Raw genomic sequence first — 26107 nt, 5'->3', positions numbered from 1 at the left:
GGTGACGATGATACATCCGTGTCTCTGGACGTTTGGTGCGAGTTCTTGTTTTGTTTCGAATCTTCACGTTTTTTTGATCGCTCCCACGCCTCATTCGGTGGCCGAGCCGAATTATCTCCCCCCGCCCCGGGGTCGTCTTCCCTCTCCTAACTTTGGCTGCCCACTCCCCGCTGCCCCCCCACCCCGCTGCCCCCCCACCCCGCTGCCCCTTCCCCCCCCCACGGATGGAGGACTTGAGCCACCCTCTGTCGCGTTCAGATGCCGGGTGTCCGTGAGCCAGCGTCGATTTCGGGACCCCGCGGGATTCACAGCGCCGATCACCGCTGCACCAACTCTGCCAAACACAAAGATTCATACTCTTAGGTTTTTTCGGTAAAGTCACGTGGGTAAAAAATAAAAGATAAATAATAAAAATAATAGAATAAATTGTTGCTCCGAAACGCCGTGATTTATTATTTTATTTCTAATATTTTAATTTATTTCTCGTTTATTATTTACTTATTTTACCTACGTGACTTACCGAAAACAACCTAAGAATATGAATCCTTGCAGTCACGAAAGCTTCAAATCTAGAACAAAGACAAAGAACCACTCACCTCCCGTATAGCAGCAGCAGCAACAGCAACAGCCTAAACAGCCTGCTTCGGGCAGCAGCAGCAGCAGCGCGGCGGGCGGCTTTGTTGTTTGGCCATCGAACAAAGCCGGTGGCGGTCTTCATAGGTGCTGCTCGCTAACAGCACTTTGCCCCAAGTCTGTTAGAGGCTACACGGGGGGCCTTTGTCTTTGTGTTGTGTGTGTGTCTGCGTAGTCCACCTGTGTGTGTGTGTGAGTCTGAGTTGTCCACCTGTGAGTGAGTCTGAGTTGTCCACCTGTGGAGTGAGTCTGAGTTGTCCACCTGTGAGTGAGTCTGAGTTGTCCACCTTCTCTCTGTGAGTGAGTTGTCCACCTGCTCTGTGCGTCTGAGTTGTCCACCACTCTCTGTGAGTGAGTCTGAGTTGTCCACCTGTGTGTGTGAGTTGTCCACCTCTCTGTGTCTGAGTTGTCCACCTTCTCTCTGTGTGAGTCCCATCGCGACTGATCTCCCAGCCTCAGCGACTCGAGATGGCGTCACGTGACCTGCAGCAGCAGCGCGTACAAAAACAACTCCTCTGTGGAAACAAAGGGGGGGGGGGAGACCGGGGGGGGGGGAGACGGGGGGGGGAGACGAGGGGGGGGAGACGGGGGAGTAGACGGGGGAAGAGACGTGGGGGGAGACGGGGGGGGGGAGACGGGGGGGGGAGACGGGGGGTGGAGACGGGGGGGGGGAGACGGGGGAGTAGACGGGGAAGAGACGGGGGGGAGACGGGGGGGGAGACGAGGGGGGGAGACGGGGGAGTAGACGGGGGAAGAGACGGGGGGGGAGACGGGGGGGGAGACGAGGGGGGGAGACGAGGGGGGAGACGAGGGGGGAGACGGGGGAGTAGACGGGGGACGAGACGGGGGGGGAGACGGGGGGGGAGACGGGGGGGGAGACGGGGGGGGAGACGAGGGGGGGAGACGGGGGAGTAGACGGGGGAAGAGACGGGGGGAGACGGGGGGGGAGACGGGGGGGGAGACGAGGGGGGGGAGACGGGGGAGTAGACGGGGGAAGAGACGGGGGGGGGAGACGGGGGGGGGAGACGAGGGGGGAGACGAGGGGGGAGACGGGGGAGTAGACGGGGGGAAGAGACGGGGGGGGAGACGGGGGGGGAGACGGGGGGGGGAGACGAGGGGGGGGAGACGGGGAGTAGACGGGGGAAGAGACGGGGGGGAGACGGGGGGGGAGAGACGGGGGGGGAGACGAGGGGGGAGACGAGGGGGGGAGACGAGGGGGGGAGACGGGGGAGTAGACGGGGGAAGAGACGGGGGAAGAGACGGGGGGGAGACGGGGGGGAGACGAGGGGGGAGACGGGGGGGGAGACGAGGGGGGAGACGGGGGAGTAGACGGGGAAGAGACGGGGGGGGAGACGGGGGGGAGACGGGGGGGGAGACGAGGGGGGGAGACGGGGGAGTAGACGGGGGAAGAGACGGGGGGGAGACGGGGGGGGAGACGGGGGGGGAGACGAGGGGGGGAGACGGGGGAGTAGACGGGGGAAGAGACGGGGGGGGGAGACGGGGGGGGAGACGAGGGGGGGAGACGGGGGAGTAGACGGGGGAAGAGACGGGGGGGAGACGGGGGGGAGACGAGGGGGGAGACGGGGAGTAGACGGGGAAGAGACGGGGGGGGAGACGGGGGGGGAGACGAGGGGGGAGACGAGGGGGGAGACGGGGGAGTAGACGGGGGAAGAGACGGGGGGGGAGACGGGGGGGAGACGGGGGGGGAGACGAGGGGGGGAGACGGGGGAGTAGACGGGGGAAGAGACGGGGGGGGAGACGGGGGGGGGAGACGAGGGGGGGAGACGGGGGAGTAGACGGGGGAAGAGACGGGGGGGAGACGGGGGGGGAGACGGGGGGGGAGACGAGGGGGGGAGACGGGGGAGTAGACGGGGGGAAGAGACGGGGGGGGAGACGGGGGGGGAGACGAGGGGGGGAGACGGGGAGTAGACGGGGGAAGAGACGGGGGGGAGACGGGGGGGAGACGGGGGGGGGGGGGAGACGGGGGGGGGAGACGGGGGAAAGACGAGGGGGGGAGACGGGAGAGTAGACGGGGAAGAGACGGGGGGGGAGACGGGGGGGGAGACGAGGGGGGGAGACGGGGAGTAGACGGGGGAAGAGACGGGGGGGGGGAGACGGGGGGGGAGACGAGGGGGGGAGACGGGGGAGTAGACGGGGGGGGGAGACGGGGGGGGAGACGAGGGGGGAGACGAGGGGGAGACGGGGGAGTAGACGGGGGAAGAGACGGGGGGGGGGGGGAGACGGGGGGGGGAGACGGGGGGAGAGACGAGGGGGGAGACGGGGGAGTAGACGGGGGAAGAGACGGGGGGGGGAGACGGGGGGGGAGACGAGGGGGGAGACGAGGGGGGAGACGGGGGGAGTAGACGGGGGAAGAGACGGGGGGGGAGACGGGGGGGGAGACGGGGGGGGGGAGACGGGGGGGGGAGACGGGGGGAGAGACGAGGGGGGGAGACGGGGGAGTAGACGGGGGAAGAGACGGGGGGGGAGACGGGGGGGGAGACGAGGGGGGACGGGGGGAGACGGGGGAGTAGACGGGGGAGAGACGGGGGGGGAGACGGGGGGGAGACGAGGGGGGAGACGAGGGGGGAGACGGGGGAGTAGACGGGGGAAGAGCGGGGGGGGAGACGGGGGGGGGAGACGGGGGGGGGAGACGGGGGGGGGGGAGACGGGGGGAGAGACGAGGGGGGGAGACGGGGGAAGAGACGGGGGGGAGACGGGGGGGGAGACGAGGGGGGAGACGGGGGAGTAGACGGGGGAAGAGACGGGGGGGGAGACGGGGGGGGAGACGAGGGGGGAGACGAGGGGGGAGACGGGGGAGTAGACGGGGGAAGAGACGGGGGGGGAGACGGGGGGGGAGACGGGGGGGGGGGGGGAGACGGGGGGGGGGAGACGGGGGGAAAGACGAGGGGGGGGAGACGGGAGAGTAGACGGGGGAAGAGACGGGGGGGGAGACGGGGGGGGAGACGAGGGGGGGAGACGGGGGGAGTAGACGGGGGAAGAGACGGGGGGGGAGACGGGGGGGGAGACGAGGGGGGGAGACGGGGGAGTAGACGGGGGAAGAGACGGGGGGGGAGACGAGGGGGGAGACGAGGGGGGAGACGAGGGGGGAGACGGGGGAGTAGACGGGGGAAGAGACGGGGGGGGGGGAGACGGGGGGGGGAGACGGGGGGAGAGACGAGGGGGGGGGAGACGGGGGAGTAGACGGGGGAAGAGACGGGGGGGAGACGGGGGGGAGACGAGGGGGGAGACGAGGGGGGAGACGGGGAGTAGACGGGGGAAGAGACGGGGGGGGAGACGGGGGGGGAGACGGGGGGGGGGGAGACGGGGGGGGGGAGACGGGGGGGGAGACGGGGGGGAGAGACGAGGGGGGGAGACGGGGGAGTAGACGGGGAAGAGACGGGGGGGGAGACGGGGGGGGGAGACGAGGGGGGAGACGGGGGAGTAGACGGGGGAAGAGACGGGGGGGGAGACGGGGGGGGAGACGAGGGGGGAGACGAGGGGGGAGACGGGGGAGTAGACGGGGAAGAGACGGGGGGGGAGACGGGGGGGAGACGGGGGGGGGGAGACGGGGGGGGGAGACGGGGGGAGAGACGAGGGGGGGAGACGGGGGAGTAGACGGGGGAAGAGACGGGGGGGGAGACGGGGGGGAGACGGGGGGGAGACGGGGGGGGAGACGGGGGAGTAGACGGGGGAAGAGACGGGGGGGGAGACGGGGGGGAGACGAGGGGGGAGACGAGGGGGAGACGGGGGAGTAGACGGGGGAGAGACGGGGGGAGAGACGGGGGGAGAGACGGGGGGGGAGACGGGGGGGGGAGACGGGGGGGGAGACGGGGGGAGAGACGGGGGGAGAGACGGGGGGGGAGACGGGGGGGGGGAGACGGGGGGAGAGACGGGGGGGGGAGACGGGGGGGGATACGGGGGAGTAGACGGGGGAGGAGACGGGGGGGAGACGGGTGGGGGGAGACGGGGGGGGACGGGGGGAGAGACGAGGGGGGGAGACGGGGGAGTAGACGGGGGAAGAGACGGGGGGGGAGACGGGGGGGGAGACGGGGGGGGAGACGGGGGGGGAGACGGGGGAGACGGGGGAGTAGACGGGGGAAGAGACGGGGGGGGAGACGGGGGGGGAGACGAGGGGGGAGACGAGGGGGGAGACGGGGGAGTAGACGGGGAAGAGACGGGGGGAGAGACGGGGGGAGAGACGGGGGGGGAGACGGGGGGGGGGGAGACGGGGGGGGAGACGGGGGGAGAGACGGGGGGAGAGACGGGGGGGGAGACGGGGGTGGGGGGGAGACGGGGGGAGAGACGGGGGGGGGAGACGGGGGGGACGGGGGAGTAGACGGGGGAGGAGACGGGGGGGAGACGGGGGGGGAGACGGGGGGGGAGACGGGGGGGGAGACGGGTGGGGGGAGACGGGGGGGGGAGACGGGGGGAGGGACGGACGGGGGGGGAGACGGGGGGGGAGACGGGTGGGGGGAGGGAGACGGGGGGGGAGACGGGGGGGGGGAGACGGGGGGGGGACGGGGGAGAGACGGGGGGGGGGGACGGGGGGGGACGGGGGGGGGGGGGGGGAGACGGGGGGGGGGGGGAGACGGGGGGGTGAGACGGGGGGGGTGGGGGGAGAGATTGGGGAGGTAGGAAGTGGAGGAGGGAGTGGGAGAGAGGGGGGGTGGCGGAGTGGGGGAGAGGACGATGGAGGTGGGGAATGGGAGGACGTGGGGAGGACGGTGGGGTGACGGAGGAGAGAGACGAGGAGGGAGGAGAGGAGACGAAGGGAGGGGAGGGGGTGGGGACGGGAGTAAGGACGGGATGGAGGACTGGAGAATGTCGAGGAGAGGAAGGAGATGGACAGAGGAACGCTTCACGAATCTGCGTGTCAGTCGGAGGAAGCGGAGCGGGAGGGCGAGGGTGGTGGTGTGGTCGTCTGCCGGTCTGGGTGGTCGGTCTTCTGCTCGGGTCGGTGTGGTGGGTTGGTGAGGAGGTTGGTGAGTGTGGATGGAGTGTGTTGGTGGTGTGTGTGGTAGGTGGTGTGGTGTGGTTGGTGTGGAGGGTGGTGAGTGGATGTGTGGGTGGTGGTGTGGGGTGGCGCCTGGTGGTGATAGGTGATGGGTGATGGTGGTGGTCGGTGTTGATGTGGGTGGTGATGGTGGTGGTGTGCTGGTGGTGGTGGTGGTGGAGTGGTGGTGGTGGTGGTGGTGGTGGGTGGTGGTAGTGGTGGTTGACAGAGTCACGAGACCCGTGATGATGTCAGCTGTTTTGCCTTTTCGGGAGAGAACAACAAACCGCATGCGTTCCAGAGAGCCACCCCTCTCCTCCATTCCCCCTCCCCACCCACTCCCCCTCCACCCACTCCCCCTCCACTCCCCCTCCTCCACCCCCTCCTCCACCCCTCCTCCACCCCCTCCTCCACCCCCTCCTCCACCCTCCACCCCTCCTCCACCCCCCGCTCCATCCCCCCGTGACTTTGCGAGAGGGGGGGGGGGCTGACTCAGTGGCCTCGTGATCGAGGCGCTCTCTCTGATCCACACCTGCGGTTGGCTACGTACGGTAGGAAAGAGATTCAACAACAACAACAACAACGACAATAACAACAACGTCGTGAAGTGTTGTTGGCGCTGTTTGTTCGCGGCCGGGAGCGTCACTCGGGGGCCAGGAGATGTTGACTACCTCGCCTGGTGCACAGGAGGTCGTGGGTTGGATCTCGACCCTGACGCCTGCTGCTGTATATTTGGAGTCTGCGTCTTTCTCATCATCATCATCACCACGGTGGCTAGGAGATGTTAACTACCTCGCCTGGTGCACAGGAGGTCATGGGTTCGATCCCGACCCTGACGCCTGCTGCTGTATATTTGGAGTCTGCGTCTCTCTCATCAATCCGGTGGCTAAGAGATGTTGACTACCTCACTTGGTGTGCAGGAGGTCGTGGTTTGGATCCCGAACCTGACGCCTGCTGCTGTATATTTGGAGTTTGCGTCTCTCATCATCACCACGGTGGCTAGGAGATGTTCACTACCTCGCATCATCATGAGGCCGTACGCGAGTCATCGCCATCATGATGATGATCAGCAGCAGCCAGCTTCAGTCCACTGCTGGATGAAGATCAATGTGATGGTGGTGATGTCTCTACCCCTGCGCGTGTCCTCTCTCCTCCACGTGCTCCTCTCCCGGCGTGCATCTCTCCGTGGTTGTCTGACAGTCACGTGACGATGTTTTGATGTTGATCGCTGCTGCTGCTGCTGCCCGGGTCAGGGCTGTGCGTGCCCGAGTGGAGGCGGAGGGAACAACCGAGTATGGGCGGTCGCCCCTTGATGTTTGTGTGTCTTTGTCTCCCTGCGGGGGAGCGGTGGGGCAGTGTTTAGCGTGCGCTGAGCTACGAACCCGGTGACCCGAGTACGATTCCCGCTCACGACCATGACACAGCAGCCAATATTTGAACCGGTGCTGGGCCTCCCTTAGGTCTTGTACAGGGACACCCTCTATAATAATAAAACAACCTATGTGTCCTGAGTTTTGGGCCACCCTATACAATAACCCGGCGTATCCTGAGTTTTGGGCCACCCTGTGTGTGTGTCGTGCACACGCAGTACCGCGAACCCCCGTTACACCATATGGACCCATCGATCACCCCCTCCCCCACCGACTGCTTATGGGATCCCCTCTGCCAGAGCCGTGCTAAGTGCTGCTGCTGCTGATGATGCTGCTGCTGCTGATGATGCTGCTGCTGATGCTGCTGATGCTGTTGCTGATGCTGCTGCTGCTGCTGATGCTGCTGATGATGCTGCTGCTGCTGATGATGATGCTGCTGATGCTGCTGCTGCTCCATCCGGTTGCGGGAGCCCGGCTTCCCCCTCCCTCCCCTTCGCGGAGCGAGGGAGTGAGCGAGCGAGCGTGGTGGTTTGAGTTAGCGGAGGAATTTGGTCCCCTTGAAATGGTGGAACGCACACTTTGGGGCAGCCGTCAACGCGGGCGGCTCGGACGTACAAAGAGCACGTGGCCCACGGTCGTCAATCACTTCCCGACGACACGGAACGCCGCAACGCCACCGCAGCCGCAGCGCTCGCTCGCTCGCTCTCGTCGAGAGAGGAGGGGGCGACTCGCAGAGGGAGAGGGGGGACGACTCGGAGAGGACGACTCTTAGAGGACGACTCGGAGAGAGGGAACGACTCATAGAGGGAATGACTCAGAGAGAGAGGGGACGACTCGTAGAGGATGAGCCAGAGAGAGAGGCCGACTCAGAGAGAGAGAGGGAACGACTCATAGAGGGAACGAATCAGAGAGAGAGGGGACGACTCGTAGAGGATGAGCCAGAGAGAGAGGCCGACTCAGAGAGAGAGAGGGAACGACTCATAGAGGGAACGAATCAGAGAGAGAGGGAACGACTCATAGAGGATGACCCAGAGAGAGAGGCCGACTCAGAGAGAGAGAGAGAGGGAACGACTCATAGAGGGAACGAATCAGAGAGAGAGGGGACGACTCGTAGAGGACGACTCACAGAGAGAGGACGGCTCATACTATCTGTATGTGTCTCAACTTGATTTGAAGCTTTCGTGACTGCAGCAATCACTCTTTGGTTCTTTCGGTAAAGTCACGTAGAAAGAAAATAAAATAATAATAGAGTACGACGTTTCGATTGCAACACAAGCAACCGTCATCAGGTAGAACTACATTCGAGAGAGAGACAAAACACAGACACGGAGACGCACAGACAGACACACAAGCAGAGAGAGACAACACAGACACAGAGAGAGACACACAACACAGACACACAGAGAGAGACACACAACACAGACACACAGAGAGACACACCACAGACACAGAGAGAGACACACAACACAGACACACAGAGAGACACACAACACAGACACAGAGAGAGACACACAACACAGACACACAGAGAGACACAACACAGACACAGAGAGAGACACACAACACAGACACACAGAGAGAGACACACAACACAGACACACAGAGAGACACACAACACAGACACAGAGAGAGAGACACACAACACAGACACAGAGAGAGACACACAACACAGACACACAGAGAGACACACAACACAGACACAGAGAGAGACACACAACACAGACACACAGAGAGAGACACAACACAGACACAGAGAGAGACACACAACACAGACACACAGAGAGACACACAACACAGACACACAGAGAGACACACAACACAGACACACAGAGAGACACACAACACAGACACACAGAGAGACACACAACACAGACACAGAGAGAGACACACAACACAGACACACAGAGAGAGACACAACACAGACACAGAGAGAGACACACAACACAGACACACAGAGAGACACACCACACAGACACAGAGAGAGACACACAACACAGACACACAGAGAGACACACAACACAGAGACACACAGAGACCCAATGACTCTGTGTCGAGGCCTGAGACAGAGAGAGAGGGGGGGGGGCAGAGAGAGAGGTGGCTCTGCTGGGGCAGATAATTTTGCGTGCCAATGAATCCACCCCGAAGCGACCGAGGGAGAGAAAGATCGAATGGCCCTACGAGAGCCTCGTAAACTTTAGAGAGAGAAAGTGTCGGTACAGATGTGTAGGGGTCTTACGGAGGGAATATGTGTCGAGCTGATATGTATGGGATCCAACGGGAAACTAGCACAGTGGGCGGGGCTACGTCAGTGCACGGGCAGGTGCCCTCTACGACGTCCGCGCTTCGGACGTTACGATCCCCCGGGGCCCCACCCCTCAGGGAGGGGGATGTATAAAAGGGGAATGTATCGGGGGGCTAGGGAGAGTTTGGTTAGCTAAGAAGAGAAGACGGAAGACGTCCCAGATAGCAGAGGTGTGGACTCGAGTCATGTGACTTGGACTCGAGTCAGACTCGAGTCATGAATTTGATGACTTGCGACTCGACTTGGACTTGCATAACAATGACTTTGTCCCACCTCTGCCAGATAGAGCCCTGGTCTCCCCCTGCTACGCCGTCCTTGTCAGGACCGCGCAGGCTCGAGTCAGTGGCGTGGTGCCAGAGCCAGAGCCAGGGTTGGTCTGGACTCTTGAGTACCGGGCCCGACTGACCAGTGTCGGGCCAAGATAGCCTCCCCTAGTCCACGAGAGGAGGACTCTGAGGCAGGCTAGGGTTAGCCTAGAGGTGTGTCCTCAGATAGACGGGTGAGGGGGCCGATACCCCCTCAGTGTGTATGTCACAACGTGTGGTGTTAAATAAACAAGTGTGCCTCCAACTCCGCTGTGAACGAGTCATAAGAGTTACTACAGATGTAGGGGTGTTAACGGGAGGAAAACGGACGGTCACACAGGGGGGGGTGTCCACACTCACGTCCGCAACGGTTACCACCCTGGGGGGCTGTGGGGGGGGGCTGTGGGGGGGGGGGGGCTGTGGGGGGGGGCTGTGATCCCACACAGCCCCGCCCCTCGGTGGCAAGTTGGTATAAAAGGCGGAGAGAGCCAGAGAGCTCGAGGCAGACGTTGGGACGGGTCAAGATGAAGAGCCGGTGAAGATCGAAGGCCAGCCAGCTCGTCCCTGGAACTCCTCTGGTCGCTGTCCTTCTAAGGGCCGGCTTCGTGTGGCTGGTGGTCGGGATCTGTGCCGAGCCAGGGCCAGATCAGGTCGTCTCCTTGAGAGGACGGGTGTGAGGATAAGTGGCAGCTAGCCTGGGAGTACTTACCCTTAAGAAACGGGTGAAGAGACCTCTTCAGTTATACGCTGTACCTATGCAAGTGTTATGTACGTGTCTGTACCTATACTTACCTGTAGGTACCTGTTCGTCACCTGTATGCGTCTGTGCACCCTGTATGCACCTTTACGCCTCTCTCTCTCTCTCCGTGTGTGTGTGTGCTGTGCACCCTGTACGCACCTTTACACATCTCCCTCTCCGTGTGTGTGTCTGTGCGCGTGCCGGCTGAACGCAGTCGTGGCTGGAGAGGTACGGCTACCTCCCGGCGAAGGGCGCCGGGCTGGGCACCTACCGCACGGCGGAGACCCTCTCGTCAGCCGTGGCGGCCATGCAGCAGCTGTACGGCATCCCCGTCACGGGGGACATGGACGAGGTCACCTTGCGGTGGGCGCCACCCCAGCACACCACATCCAGGATACCCCTCGCTACGACTGTGGCTGCTGCTGCTACTACACGTCACGTGGCAACTACACCACGCAACTCTACAACACACCCACACCCCGGCACACCACATCCAGTATACCCCCCGTGACGACTGTGGCCGCTGCTGCTGCTGCTTCTACACGTCACGTGGCAAATACACCACGCCACTCGACAACACACCCACACCCCGGCACACCACATCCAGTATACCCCCCGCGACGACTGTGGCCGCTGCTGCTGCTGCTGCTGCTACACGTCACGTGGCAAATACACCACGCCACTCGACAACACACCCACAGCCCCAGCACACCGCACCCGGTGTGCCTCTGCAGCGAGTGGCGTGTGCGTCCACGAGTGGCGTGACCGAGCGAGACGCGTCGGCTGTCGCCGTGCAGGTGGATGAAGCAGCCCCGCTGCGGGGTTCCCGATCGCATCCCCCGGGGGGGCGGCAACGCCACGGCGCCGGCGGGGTCGACGCGGCGCAAGCGCTTCGCCATCAACGGCCTCAAGTGGAGCCACCGTCACATCACCTACAAGTAGGCCCGGGGGTCGGGGGGGGGGCGGACTGTGACGTGGACGAGAGCGAGGCCAGGCTCGTTCCTAACACCAGGGGTGGGGGACGTCCGGCCCGCGGGCCGTACGAGGCCCGCGACATCATTTGGTGTGGCCCTGCCAAGGCAACCGCAGGCGGCAATCGAAATTCAATACGTCTAGGAGCAAACCTGGAAAAGCAGTTGCGAGTAGCAGCAACATCATCAATACCGGCTAACATCACACGCCTCGCCAAAAAGAAGGTTACAGCCATCGCATTAGGGGCGAGTTAATTAAATGTTTGACCAAATATAACGGGCTCATTTTTAAGTTGATAATGTTGTATGGCCCGCGAATGATGTTATAAATATCCAAATGGCCCTTGGCAGAAACAAGGTTCCCCGCCCCTGCCTTACACGCTAGGCCTCAACGGGCACGCTAGGCCTCAACGGGCATTCTCCATTTCTACTAAAGCTGAACTATTTTTAATTCTACCAGGTAAGGCCCACTGAGCTATAGAACCATTTTTCAGAAGTGACCTGGCGATCACAACTGATAGCTCACCGAAGTGGCTCATCATCATCATCATCACGTGGAAACTTATAGTAGCAGCCAAATACTCTCAACGCGTGACGTTGATTCTAAATGTGGGCGGAAAAACCGGAGGATCCGGACAAAAAACCACGCAACCACGGGGAGAGAGAGACACGCAAATTCCAAATGTACAGGCGTCAGGGTCGGGATCAAACCCACGACTTCCTGCGTACCAGGCAAGGTAGTTAACAGCTCGTTACCATGGTGCCCGACTCGTCCTGTGGCCGCAGCTGCACCATGAAAGCCGTTGCTGCTGCTGCTGCGTCTGTTTGATCCTCTGCGTTTCTACAGCCTTGACTCAACAGGGAAAGTTCAACCTCTGTAGGCCCCGGAACATCCTGCTTAGGCCCCGGTCCTTACTGTTTGAGCCTAGGCCCTTCCTGTTTAGGCCCAGACCCTTCCTCTTTAGACACCGCCTAGATGGAGTGTGTGTTTATAATCGAGTGTGTGTGTTTGCGTATCTCTGTGCATGGGGAGCGGTAGTGCAGCGGTTAGCGCGCTGCGCTACGAACCCGGCAACCCGAGTCCGATGCCCGCTCACGTCTTTGTATCCCTGTTCAGCATCCACAACTACACGCCCAAGGTGGGCGAGTACGAGACACGGCAAGCGATCCGCCAGGCTTTCGACATCTGGCAAACGGTGACCCCCCTGACCTTCCACGAGGCGGCGGGGCACGACGTGGACATCAACATCTTCTTCGCGTCGGGTAAATGCACACCGGAGGTCAACAACACAGTGAGAGAGAGAGAGAGAGATCTGGAGAGAAATCAACTGGAGAGAAATCTGGAGAGAGATTTGGAAAAATCTGGAGAGAAACCAGATAAATCTGAATAAATATCTGGAGTGAAATCAGAAACATCTGCCGAAACACCAAAATCTTTGTTAAAGTGAGGATACCTCCAAACTCCTCTTCCAATGCTGAACATCCGACCAGCTTTGGCAGAAGAGGCCAAAGCACTGCTCCCCCCGCCGCCTTTCACAGGGGGCTCTCCTACAGCTGACTCGCAAGGAGCAGGCCCTCACGCCGGCAGTGACGGAACGAGCGAGGGAGCGAGCGAGTCGCTCCTCCACCTCCTCACCCTCGCCGTGCAGGCCGCTCGCCCCCCTCTCTCCGTCAGCGCCAGCGCCGCCGTCGCCTCTGCCCGTCGCGCGCGCACGGCCACACACGCACGCGTGCGCGCGTACGCACAGACGCAGTCTGTGATTGGCTGTCTGGCCGTGGCCGTCTGCGAACCCCCAGGGCAGCACGGAGACAACTCTCCGTTTGACGGCGTTGGGGGCTTCCTGGCGCACGCCTACTTCCCCGGGCCAGGGATCGGCGGAGACACGCACTTCGACGACGACGAGCCCTGGACCATCGGCGACCGCGACTACACCGGTGCGTGTGTGCGTGCGCGTGTATGTGCGTTGTGTACGTGTGTGTACGTGTGCGTGGGGAGCGGTAGTGTAGCGGTTAGCGCTACGCTGCGCTATGAACCTGGCGACCCGGGTTCGATTCCCGCTCACAGCTAACACCAGTGACGATTATCCGAACCGGTCCTGGTCCTCCCCTAGGTCGACTCGGCCTTAAATGAGTACCTGGTGTGGTGTGTAAACATCGCCACTGGAGAGACAAAGGCGTTCGGGCGTGGTGCTGGTCATCCACCCCCTCGTGTGCCGTGCCGGCCTTCATAGGTGCTCGCTAACAGCACTTGCCCCTACAGTGTCAAGGCTATACGGGGGATTTTTGACTTTGTGTGTGTGGGGAGGGGTAGTGTAGCGGTTGGCGCTACGCCGCGCTATGAACCCGGCGACCCGGGTTCTATTCCCGCTGACGGCCACCACCACCAGTGACGATTATCTGAGCAGGTCCTGGGCCTCCCCTAGGTCGACTCGGCCTCAAGTGAGTGCCTGGTACGATGTGTAAACATCGCCGCTGGGGAGACAAAGGCGGCCGGGTCGTGCGTGGCCTGGGCGCTGTTGGCCACGCGGCGGCCTTCGCAGGCGACGGCACTTGCCCCTGCAGTCCGCTAAGGCTATCCGGGGGGCTGGGGATCTTTGCATTTGTGCGGACGCGCGCTCAGGGAACGACCTCTTCATCGTGGCCGTCCACGAGCTGGGCCACGCTCTGGGCCTGGAGCACTCCAACGACCCCACGGCCGTCATGGCGCCCTTCTACCAGTACATGGACACGGAGGACTTCCGGCTGCCCTACGACGACCTGCTGGGCATCCAGCAGATCTACGGTGGGCGCGCGGAGAGAGAGAGAGCGAGATGGAAAGAGAGAGACGCGGAGAGAGAGACGCGGAGAGAGGCGCGGAGAGAGAGAGACACAGAGAGAGAGAGACACGGAGAGAGACACGGAGAGAGACACGGAGAGAGACACGGAGAGAGAGAGAGCGAGATGGAAAGAGAGAGACGCGGAGAGAGAGACGCGGAGAGAGGCGCGGAGAGAGAGAGACACAGAGAGAGAGAGACACGGAGAGAGACACGGAGAGAGACACGGAGAGAGAGAGACACGGAGAGAGAGAGAGCGAGATGGAAAGAGAGAGACGCGGAGAGAGAGACGCGGAGAGAGACGCGGAGAGAGACGCGGAGAGAGAGAGACACGGAGAGAGAGAGACACAGAGAGAGAGAGACACGGAGAGAGACGCGGAGAGAGAGAGACACGGAGAGAGAGAGACACAGAGAGAGAGAGACACGGAGAGAGACACGGAGAGAGAGAGAGAGAGAGACACGGAGAGAGAGACACGGAGAGAGACAGAGAGAGAGACACAGATAGATGCAGAGAGAGAAGAGACGTAGTGAGAGACGTGGAGCACGGAGAGATGAAGGGAGAGAAGAGACATAGAGAGAGACACACAGATAGAGGAGAGATGTAGAGAGACACGGGGAGAGAGACACAGAGAGAGAGACATACAGAGGGAGAGATAGACACAGAGAGACACGGAGATATAGTGGGAGCGGTGTGGTGTACTGGATTGAGACCGTGGTATAGTTGACCGGAGCGCGGCAATATTTTAACCCCCCCCCCCCCCCACGGGCCGCCTTCACCGCCCCTCTGTTTTGCCGGTCTCGTCCTTACAGGGCCCCCCGACGCACCCCCGACGGTGACCCCCCACAAACCGAAACCCCCGAGCAAGCCGGACAAACCCAGGGACCCCAAGCCCCCCAAGACGAAGCCGGAGCGGAAGCCGCCTCACCACCCGCGGCGGCCCGAGCCCCCCCGGGCCCCTCCCCCGCGGCCAGGCTCCGAGCCGGACATCTGCGCTGGGAAGTTCGACACGCTGGCGCGCCTCCGCGGGGAGCTCGTCGTCTTCAAGGTACGGCGCAGCGACGCTGCTGAGCGCAAAGACGAAGATTGCACCCAGAGGCGTAGCTCGGGGGGGGGGGGCAGGGGGGTACACGTGTCCCCGGGCGCCAAGGTAAAGGGGCGCCAAAATGAGGCTTACAACGTTACATGATAACTTATAGTGATTAAACGGGGGGGGGGGGGCGGCGCCAATGTTATAGTTTGTCCCCGGGCGCAAAATATCCTAGCTACGCCTCTGATTGCACCCCCCCCACCCACCATCCCCGCACCGCCGCGTAGCCTTGAGCGCGCCGTCCGGGGGCGAGCGGCGGCGCCTGCTAAGGCCGTCGACGGCACGCGGCGGAGGTTGGTGTGGCTGGAAGAAAATAATGAACACGCCCAAGGCCTCCTTGTGTCTGTCGCCAGTGAGGATGTTGGTACACGGCACCAGGCGCCGGTTCCCATGATCGTCACCGGTGTCGGTGGGCGCGAGTCGAACTTGGGTCGCCGGGTTCGTAGCGCAGCGTGCTAACCGCTACAAAGATAAAGACAAAGATCCCCCGTGTAGCCTTGACAGACTGTAGGGGCAAGTGCTGTTAGCGAGCAGCACCTATGAAGGCCGGAACGGTACACGAGGGGGTGGGTGGCCAGCACCACGCCCGACCGCCTTTGTCTCTCTAGTGGCGATGTTTACACACCGCACCAGGTACTCATTTGAGGCTGAGTCGACCTAGGGGAGGCCCAGGACCGGTTCAGATAATCGTCACTGGTGTTGGCCGTGAGCGGGAATCGAACCCGTGTCGCTGGGTTCGTAGCGCAGCGTAGCGCTAACCGCTGCACCACCACTCCCCATCGCTACACACACACACACGCATGTAAGTCTCACCCCGGGGGGAGGATGGGTGGAGGCCGGGTGGAGACAAGGTGGAGGATGGGTGGAGGTTGGGTGGAGAAAAGGTGGAGGTTGGGTGGGCTGGGTGGAGGCCGGGTGGAGGTTGGGTGGAGGTTGGGTGGAGGTTGGGTGGGCTGGGTGGAGGCCGGGTGGAGGTTGGGTGGAGGCTGGGTGGAGGTTGGGTGGAGGTTGGGTGGAGGTTGGGTGGAGGCTGGGTGGAGGTTGGGTGGAGGTTGGGTGGAGGTTGGGTGGGCTGGGTGGAGGCCGGGTGGAGGTTGGGTGGAGGTTGGGTGGAGGTTGGGTGGAGGCTGGGTGGAGGTTGGGTGGAGGTTGGGTGGAGGCCAGGTGGAGGTTGGGTGGAGGCTGGGTGGAGGCCGGGTGGAGGTTGAGTGGAGGCTGGGTGGAGGTTGGGTGGAGGTTGGGTGGAGGCCAGGTGGAGGTTGGGTGGAGGCTGGGTGGAGGCCGGGTGGAGGTTGAGTGGAGGCTGGGTGGAGGTTGGGTGGAGGTTGGGTGGAGGCCAGGTGGAGGTTGGGTGGAGGCTGGGTGGAGGCCGGGTGGAGGTTGGGTGGAGAAAAGGTGGAGGTTGGGTGGGCTGGGTGGAGGCCGGGTGGAGGTTGGGTGGAGGTTGGGTGGAGGTTGGGTGGGCTGGGTGGAGGCCGGGTGGAGGTTGGGTGGAGGTTGGGTGGAGGCTGGGTGGAGGTTGGGTGGAGGTTGGGTGGAGGCTGGGTGGAGGTTGGGTGGAGGTTGGGTGGAGGTTGGGTGGGCTGGGTGGAGGCCGGGTGGAGGTTGGGTGGAGGTTGGGTGGAGGTTGGGTGGAGGCTGGGTGGAGGTTGGGTGGAGGTTGGGTGGAGGCCAGGTGGAGGTTGGGTGGAGGCTGGGTGGAGGCCGGGTGGAGGTTGAGTGGAGGCTGGGTGGAGGTTGGGTGGAGGTTGGGTGGAGGCCAGGTGGAGGTTGAGTGGAGGCTGGGTGGAGGTTGGGTGGAGGTTGGGTGGAGGCCAGGTGGAGGTTGGGTGGAGGCTGGGTGGAGGCCGGGTGGAGGTTGGGTGGAGGTTGGGTGGAGGTTGGGTGGAGGTTGGGTGGAGGTTGGGTGGAGGTTGGGTGGAGGTTGGGTGGAGGCCAGGTGGAGGTTGGGTGGAGGCTGGGTGGAGGCTGGGTGGAGGTCGGGTGGAGGTTGGGTGGAGGTTGGGTGGAGGTTGGGTGGAGGTTGGGTGGAGGCTGGGTGGAGGTTGGGTGGAGGCCGGGTGGAGGTTGGGTGGAGGCCGGGTGGAGGTTGGGTGGAGGCTGGGTGGAGGCCGGGTGGAGGTTGAGTGGAGGCTGGGTGGAGGCTGGGTGGAGGTTGGGTGGAGGTTGGGTGGAGGTTGGGTGGAGGTTGGGTGGGCCGGGTGGAGGTTGGGTGGGCCGGGTGGAGGTTGGGTGGAGGCTGGGTGGAGGTTGGGTGGGTTGGGTGGAGGTTGGGTGGAGGTTGGGTGGAGGCTGGGTGGAGGTTGGGTGGAGGCTGGGTGGAGGCCGGCTTGAGACGGGAGGTTCCCCCGTTGCGAGTGCAGGACGAGTGGTTCTGGAGGGTGCGTGACGGCGTGGTGCTCTCTGGCTACCCCATGCCCATCGGCCACTTCTGGCAGGGCCTGCCGCACAGCGTGGACACCGTCTACGAGAGGCCCGACGGCAAGTTCGTCTTCTTCAAGGGTGAGCACCTCGCACGGCGGACGTACTGACGCACGTAGCGGCGAGCCCCCCCCTCTGTGTTGCACTTCACTCTCTCGCCCACAGACTCAAGCCCTTGTCACCCCCACTCACCCCATTCACTCCGGTGTCTCCCCACTCACCCACCCACTCATCCAACCACTCACCCCCTTGTCACCCCACTCACACATCCACTCACCCCCTTGTTTCCCCACTCACCCACCCACTCATCCACCCACCCACTCATCCACCCACCCACTCACCCACTCACCCACCCACTCACTCACCCATCTCACCCACCCACCCACTAACCTACTCACACACCCACCCACTCATTTACCTACTCACCCACCCACTCATCCACTCGCCCACCCGCTCACTCCCATACCCCCCCCCTCTCCCGGTCCTGCGTCCCCCCCCCCCCCCGACAGGGAGCAAGTTTTGGCTGTTCCAGGAGGGGACCTCTGAGCCCGGGTACCCACGGCAACTGCAGGAGCTGGGCCGAGGTCTCCCCCGCGACCGCAGTGGACGCAGCCGTGTGGTGGGAGTTCCACTAGCACCAACCTACTTCTTTAGAGGGGACCGGTGAGTGGGTGGGTGGGTGGGTGAGTGGGTGAGTGGGTGGGTGGGTGGAGTGGGTGAGTGGGTGGGTGGGTGAGTGGGTGGGTGGGTGAGTGGGTGAGTGGGTGGGTGGGTGGGTGAGTGGGTGGGTGAGTGGGTGGGGTGAGTGTGGAGTGGGTGGGTGGGTGGAGTGGGGTGGAGGTGGTGTGAGTGGTGTGGTGGGTGGGTGGGTGGGTGAGTGGGTGGGTGGGTGGGTGAGTGGGTGAGTGGGTGGGTGGGTGGGTGGGTGAGTGGGTGGGTGAGTGGGTGGGTGGGTGAGTGGGTGGGTGGGTGAGTGGGGTGAGTGAGTGGGTGAGTGGAGTGGGTGGGTGAGTGGGTGGGTGGGTGAGTGGGTGAGTGGGTGGGTGGGTGAGTGGGTGAGTGGGTGGGTGGGTGGGTGAGTGGGTGGGTGAGTGGTGTGGGTGGGTGGGTGGGTGAGTGGGTGGGTGAGTGGGTGGGGTGGGTGGGTGAGTGGGTGAGTGGGTGAGTGGAGTGAGTGGAGTGGGTGGGTGGGTGAGTGGTGTGAGTGGGTGGGTGGGTGAGTGGGTGGGTGAGTGGAGTGGTGTGGGTGAGTGGGTGGGTGAGTGAGTGGGTGTGTGGGTGGATGAGTGGGTGGGTGGGTGGGTGAGTGGGTGAGTGTGTGGGTGGGTGGGTGTGTGAGTGAGTGAGTGAGTGGGTGGGTGGGTGAGTGGGTGGGTGGGTGGGTGGGTGAGTGGGTGGGTGGGTGGGTGGGTGAGTGGGTGAGTGAGTGGGTGGGTGAGTGGGTGGGTGGGTGGGTGGGTGATGTGGGTGGGTGGGTGAGTGGGTGTGTGAGTGGGTGGGTGAGTGGGTGGGTGGTGTGGTGGGTGAGTGAGTGGGTGGGTGGTGTGGTGTGGTGAGTGGTGGGTGGGTGGGTGAGTGGGTGAGTGGTGAGTGTGGTGGGTGGGGTGGGGTGAGTGAGTGGGTGGGTGGGGTGAGTGGGTGGTGTGGGTGGGTGAGTGGGTGGGTGGGTGGAGTGGGTGGGTGAGTGGGTGGTGAGTGGGTGGGTGAGTGGGGGGGGTGGGTGTGTGAGTGGGTGGGTGGGTGGGTGAGTGAGTGGGTGGGTGGGTGGGTGAGTGGGTGAGTGAGTGGGTGGTGGGTGGGTGGGTGGGGGTGGGTGGGTGGGTGGGTGAGTGGGTGGGTGGGGTGGGTGAGTGAGTGGGGTGGGTGGGTGGGTGGGTGAGTGGGTGGGTGGAGTGGGTGGGTGGGGGTGGTGGGTGGGTGGGTGAGTGAGTGTGTGGGTGGGTGGGTGAGTGGGTGGGGGGTGGGTGAGTGGGTGAGTGGGTGGGTGGATGAGTGGGTGGTGAGTGAGTGGGTGGGTGAGTGAGTGGTGGGTGGGTGGGTGAGTGGGTAGGTGGGTGAGTGGGTGGGTGGTGTGGGTGAGTGGGTGGGTGGGTGGTGTGGGGTGAGTGGGTGGGTGGGTGAGTGGGTGGAGGGTGGGTGAGTGGGTGGGTGGGGTGGGTGGGTGAGTGAGTGAGTGAGTGGTGGGGGTGGGTGGGTGGGTGAGTGGGTGGATGTGTGGGTGAGTGGGTGGGTGGGTGGGTGAGTGAGTGAATGAGTGGGGGGTGAGTGGGTGGGTGGGTGGGTGAGTGAGTGTGGTGAATGAGTGAGTGAATGAGTGGGTGGGTGGGTGGATGGGTGAGTGGGTGGGTGAGTGGGTGGGTGGGTGGGTGAGTGGGTGGGTGAGTGGGTGGGTGGGTGAGTGGGTGGGTGGGTAGGTGAGTGGGTGGGTGGGTGGGTGGGTGAGTGGGTGGGTGGGTGAGTGAGTGATTGGGTGAGTAGGTGAGTGGGTGGGTGAGTTAGTGAGTGAGTGAGTGAATGAGTGGGTGAGTAAGTGGGTGAGTGTGTGAGTGAGTGGGTGAGTGGGTGGGTGGGTGAGTGAGTGATTGGGTGAGTAGGTGAGTGGGTGGGTGAGTGGGTGAGTGAGTGGTTGGGTGGGTGAGTGGGTGGGTGGGTGAGTGGGTGGGTGAGTAGGTTAATGGGTGAGTGAGTGGGTGAGTGGGTGAGTGAGTGGGTGAGTGGGTGAGTGAGTGGTTGGGTGGGTGAGTGAGTGGGTGGGTGAGTGGGTGAGTGAGTGGGTGAGTGTGGTGGGAGTCCACCAGCACCACCTACTTCTTCAGAGGGGACCAGTGCGGAGCGGGTGGCGCAGCGGTTAGCGGCTACGCCGCTCTACAAACCCGGCCACCCGAGTTCAACTCCCACTCACGGCCAACACCAGTGACAATTATCTGAACCGGTCCTGGGCCTCCTCTAGGTCGACTCCGCCTTAAACGAGCACCCGGCACGGTGCGTAGTACACATCGCCGCTGGGGAGACAAAGGCGGCCGGGCGTGGCGCTGGCCACCCGCCCCCTCGCGTGCCACAGCGCCGGCCTTCACAGGCGCCGCCGGCTCGCTAACGGCCCTCGGCCCCGCCAGCCTACGCGGCCTTCGACGCGGGAAGGGGGGGAACCTACTCTATGGTTCTTTCGGTAAAGTCACGTCTAAAGATAAAATAATAAATTAAATAATAACATACGACGTTTCGATTGCAACACAAGCAATCATCATCAGGTAATGTTCAAGCTTGCTTACTTTACCAGGCGTGCTTCGTATTCATTGACATGTTAAATTTTTTCTCTAACCCCTCCAACTCTCTCTGACACCGCCCCCCTCTGTCTATTTAAGGCCTCGCCACAGAGACAATCTCCTTCTCTGTGCCTGTGTTACTCTCCCTCTATGTATCTTGGTGATATCTGTCTGCTTATATGTCTGTCTATAATTTTCTGGTTAAAATTTTTGTCGCTATTTCATTTATACCTGATGACGATTGCTTGTGTTGCAATCGAAACGTCGTATGTTATTATTTAATTTATTATTTTATCTTTAGACGTCACTTTACCGAAACAACCACAGAGTAATTCCTGCAGTCACGAAAGCTCCAAATTCAAGGCGGGGAACCACTTGTGCTTTGCTGGTGCAGGTACTGGCGCTTCGACGAGGACAGTCGTGCGGTGGCCGAGGGATACCCCAAGCCGCTCAGCCTGTGGGAGGGGGTCCCCTCCGGCTCGCAGGCCGCCTTCCTCAGCCAGGACGGAGGTGAGTGGACGGGCGAGTCCCCGGCGGCCACAGGAGGCGTTGACGGCCTCGCCTGGTCCGCGGGGGGTCGCGGGCTCCGTCCCGACCCTGACGGCTCCCGCTGCGCTTCTGGAGTTTGCGTGTCTCTCCCTCTCGCGTGGATTATTCTCCTCTTCGGCTGCTCCCTCCACGTTTAGAATTGACGTGACCACGCGTTCAGAGTGTTTGGCTGCTGCTCTACATTTCCGCGTGACGATGACGACGACGATGACGACGCGAGAGCCAGGTCAGAGCGACACAGCTCAGTGGTCAAATAAATAATCAAGTTCCTTACTCGATGCCGACTCTCCTCACCGCCCGTCCACCTCGTTTCTCCGGCCCTCTCCTCTGACTCTTACCCCCTCCTTCACCTCCTCCACCTCCTTCACCTCCTCCACCTCCTTCACCTCCTTCAACTCCTCCACCTCCTCCACCTCCTCGACCTCCTCCACCTCCTCTGTCGGCTTCTCTTTCGGCTGCGTGTACAGCCCTGGGAGAGACGCAGCGATCGCCATCGTCGTCGTCGTCATCACAGTCATCGTCATTGTCATCACCGTCGTCATTGTCATCACAGTTATCATCAACATAATTGTCGTCATCATCGTCATCATCACAGTCATCGTCATCATTAAAGTCATTGTCATCATCTTCATCATCATCGTAGTTACCGTCATTATCACAGTCATCATCAAAGTCATTACCATCATCATCATCGAAGTTACCGTCATTATCACAGTCATCATCAAAGTCATTACCATCATCATCGTCATCGTCATCATCGCCATCACACTCATCGTAATCGTCGGCGTGACGCTCCTCACCCCTGCCGCCCCCCCCCGCCCCCCCCCCCCAGTGCACACGTTCTTCGTGAAGGGCGACCACTACTGGAAGTTCAACATCGACAAGAAGCGCGTGGAGAGTGGCTTCCCGCGCTCGCTGCTGCGCGACTGGATGGGCTGCGACGTCGGGGGGGGCGGCCGCGGGACGGACGACAACGACAACGATGGGAGGGACGAGGAGGAGGCGGCCGATGAGGACGAGGGGGGGGAGGTGGAGGTGGTGGAGGAGGAGATGGACCGGGCGCTGAACCCGCTGGTGCTGGTGCTGCCGTGCCTGCTGCTGCTGGGCGCGCTGGCGGGCGCGGTGGCCGTGCTCGCCGTGAGACGGCGCAACGCTGCCAAGCCGCTGCGCTACTGCCAGCGCTCAATCCGCCAGTGGGTGTGAGGGCCGCCGGCGGCTCCGGCCGGTGCCGAGTCGGTGGCACAACGCGAGCCACCGGCCAGCCGGTGATGAGCCTCACCGGGTCATCGGCAAGAGGGCTAACCGGCCAACCAGTGATGAGCCTCACCGGGTCATCGGCAAGAGGGCTAACCGGCCAACCGGTGATGAGCCTCACCGGGTCATCGGCAAGAGGGCTAACCGGCCAACCGGTGATGAGCCTCACCGGGTCATCGGCAAGAGGGCTAACCGGCCAACCGGTGATGAGCCTCACCGGGTCATCGGCAAGACGGCTAACCGGCCAACTGGTGATGAGCCTCACCGGGTCATCGGCAAGAGGGCTAACCGGCCAACCAGTGATGAGCCTCACCGGGTCATCGGCAAGAGGGCTAACCGGCCAACCGGTGATGAGCCTCACCGGGTCATCGGCAAGAGGGCTAACCGGCCAACCGGTGATGAGCCTCACCGGGTCATCGGCAAGAGGGCTTAACCGGCTAACTGGCTGGCTGACTCGCCGGCGATAAGGCAAACCGGCTAAACGGCAACCGGCTAGTTTAATCGCCGGCGATCTGGCTAAGCAGCTAACTGGCTAGACGGCGCTCGGGCTGAGCGGGTCACCGTCTCGCCGGCTCTCTGCGCTCGCTCACGGAGGGCTTCCTTGACGGCCGGGTCAGTGGCGTCCGGCACCCGGCACACCACGTCCACTACATACCTCTCCACCGCGCCTCGTGGCACCGGCACGAGGCGCGGTGACCCCCGGAGAGAGCGTCGGTCGCTACAATCACGTCCCTAAGCCGGTGGTGACAGTTCCACATTCCTATGACGGGGACCAGTCTGTCGGTGCTTTTTAAAACAATATATGTGTAAGCAAAGGTAGATTGCGCAACTCGGTGATGCGCATCGCTCGCGAGATTGAAAGTCGCGGGAATCCAGAGGCGGCAGTGTGGCAGCCGGAAGCGACCAATCGCTCCCTTGAGGCACCGCGGTGGCTCGGAGATGTCAACTACCTCGCCTGGTATACAGGAGGTCGTGGGTTCGATCCCGACCCTGCTGTATATCTGGAGTTTGCGTGTTTTCTCTCTCTCTCTCCGCTTTTCCCCTCCGCGTGCAGACCCAACGTCACGCGTTTAACGGTCATTGGCCCGCTGCTGCACATTTCCACACTACGACGACGACAATGACGACGACGACGATGATGACGATGACGACGACGACGACGATGATGAGCTAACATTGTGCGGTAGCGAGGTGGGCGCTTGCCGAGCCAAGTAAAGATAGCGTAGCATTTTATAGTTCTGCCAATAATTCCGGCCCAGGGCCTAAGTGGGCGAGAGACGCGCGAGACAGGTGACTCGTCCGTTTCAGCGTCTCGCCATCACCGCCACGGCCCATCCACGGCCGGTTCAACGCTTTCCCGAGCGGCCGCCGGCCACCAAATCGTCGGTGACGTCTCCCGCGGCGCATCGTGAGGTGTGGAAGGTTCGCCGCCACCACCACCGCCGCCGCCGGCAGGAGGTCGCGGAACGGAGCCGGGTGCCGTGGAGTGGACCGGCCGAGGTGACCGGCGCCCGGCGAGGGCCACGCGGCCGACCGCGTCCCCGACGGCCGCCCCGGGCGCGTGCGGCGGCGTGGACGCGAGTTCACTGGGGCGGCGAGGAGTCGAACTGGCGGATGCGGGAAGAGCGGCGGGCGGCGGCTCGGTCGGCGGGTGGGCCGTGGGTGGGCCGTGCGTGGGCCGTGGGTGGGCCGTGGGTGGGCCGTGGGTGGGCCGTGCGTGGGCCGTGGGTGGGCCGTGGGTGGGCCGTGGGTGGGCCGCGGGGACCGGAGTCTGGGACACTTTGCCGGCGAGCCCAGCAACGCGGGGGGGCCGTGTCACCGACACCACGAGGGCCGCTTCGTGCCGGCGTTGGAAGCCCGCTGGTCGGGCGCGGCTCGAATCCCAGCGCCGTGTAAATAACGTTACCCCCCCCCCCCTCGTCTCACCCCCCCCCCCCTCGTCTCACCCCCCCCCCCCGTCTCACCCCCCCCCCTCGTCTCACCCCCCCCCCCTCGTCTCACCCCCCCTCGTCTCACCCCCCCCCCTCGTCTCACCCCGGAGAGTCCCGCCGGAGAGTCCCAAGGCTCGCCGCCAAGGAGGGTCCGGCCACATCGCGATGCTTCCCACTCCCTCATCCCATCGTGGGCGAGAATTCGGCCTCTGCTCGTGTCTGTGTGTGTGTCTGTCCGTGTGTCTGTGTGTGTGTCTGTCCGTGTGTCCCGTGTGTGTCTGTCCGTGTGTCCCGTGTGTGTGTCCGTGTGTCCCGTGTGTGTGTGTCCGTGTGTGTCGGGGGAGAGGGGTAGGGTGCTGGGGGGTGCGGGGTGGGGGGGAGACCGGTGAAGGCCCCCTAACAGCGCTCCCCGCGTGACAACTTGGACGTGGGTTTTACGAACGACCCGCTTGCTGTACTGCCACCTCCCTCGAACGTGCGGACCGTGGTCGGCGTTGCACGCGAGTACAATGCAAGTCTCCTCCTCCCCGGCGTGCGAGTGTGTGCGTGTGTGCGTGCGTGTGTGCGTGTTTGTGTGTGTGCGAGTGTGCGTGTGTGAGTGCGTGTGTGCGAGTGTGAGTGCGCGTGTGTGCGAGCATGTGTGTGTGTGCGTGAGTGTGTGTGTGTGCGTGAGTGCGCGCGAGTGCATGTGCGAGTGTGTGCAAGTGTGCGTGTGTGTGCGTGCGTGTGTGCGAGCGTTCGAGGGGTTCGCGTGTCTCGGTTTAAATGGCTAAACGCCACTGTGCGGTGTTGGCCTGCGCGTTGCGCGCGCGGTTTAGTTTTTTACATCTTAGATTTTGTATCTTTAGTCGTCTTCTGCCTCGCGTTGTCTTCAATAAATACAAAAACACGGGCGGCTCGCCCCAAAGTCTCCACGCGGCTCCCTCTCGCTCTCTCGCTCGTTCGCTCGTTCACGGTCCTGAAGAGAAGTGGTTTTTAAAAATAACGTCGATTATTTTTAAGCCGATTCTTCTAAAGGGCAATTTTTGATCTTCTAGTTTAAAAGAAAAAATCTCCCCCCAAGAACAACAACCTGCGTTCCGGGGTGATATTGGTCGAGAAAAGCCTCCCACGAGTTCGACCGCCCAAGGCGAGAATGTTGACGTCCTCACAGACGCCTCCACGCCACCGGCCTCGTGCCAGTGAGCAGTGCACCACCCGGTGTGGGCCTGTCTGCCCTGTCCACGTTCAAGTTCATTGATTAGGTATAGCCCTGTGAGCCATTCGGCTCTTGAATCGGGTGCAACCGCAACAAACTAAAAACATGAACAAGAATACATCTTAAAGTGACTATTTGCAAACAGAAAATCCAAGAAAAGACAGCAAAATATTGCAGAAAAAGCACCGTACACCAACGCTGTGTGCAAAAATCCCAGTGGGATGCAAGTCAAACAACAACAACAACCACAAGACAACTTAGATTAAGGCCATCAGTC

At 62.8% G+C, this 26107-nt stretch overlaps 1 protein-coding gene across 1 annotated transcript in view; it reads left to right on the top strand.

Annotated features, from left to right (window-relative positions):
• Window positions 1–25544, top strand: part of LOC144951633 (matrix metalloproteinase-16-like) — a 31497-nt gene extending 5953 nt beyond the window's left edge. The window contains exons 2-11 of the mRNA XM_078881924.1: window positions 10557–10705; window positions 11140–11280; window positions 12431–12576; window positions 13111–13248; window positions 13934–14095; window positions 14937–15172; window positions 17578–17716; window positions 18145–18298; window positions 21293–21408; window positions 22280–25544. Coding sequence (XP_078738050.1) covers window positions 10557–10705; window positions 11140–11280; window positions 12431–12576; window positions 13111–13248; window positions 13934–14095; window positions 14937–15172; window positions 17578–17716; window positions 18145–18298; window positions 21293–21408; window positions 22280–22650 — 1752 coding nt within the window. The 3' untranslated portion in view covers window positions 22651–25544. The remainder of the gene's footprint in view (window positions 1–10556; window positions 10706–11139; window positions 11281–12430; window positions 12577–13110; window positions 13249–13933; window positions 14096–14936; window positions 15173–17577; window positions 17717–18144; window positions 18299–21292; window positions 21409–22279) is intronic.
• Window positions 25545–26107: the final 563 nt, after the last annotated feature.

The sequence above is a fragment of the Lampetra fluviatilis genome, chromosome 63, assembly GCF_964198595.1.
Source record: "Lampetra fluviatilis chromosome 63, kcLamFluv1.1, whole genome shotgun sequence".
NCBI lineage: Eukaryota > Metazoa > Chordata > Hyperoartia > Petromyzontiformes > Petromyzontidae > Lampetra > Lampetra fluviatilis.
Note: the sequence above shows the minus strand (reverse complement) of the source record. Positions and strands in the feature narration are given on the sequence as shown.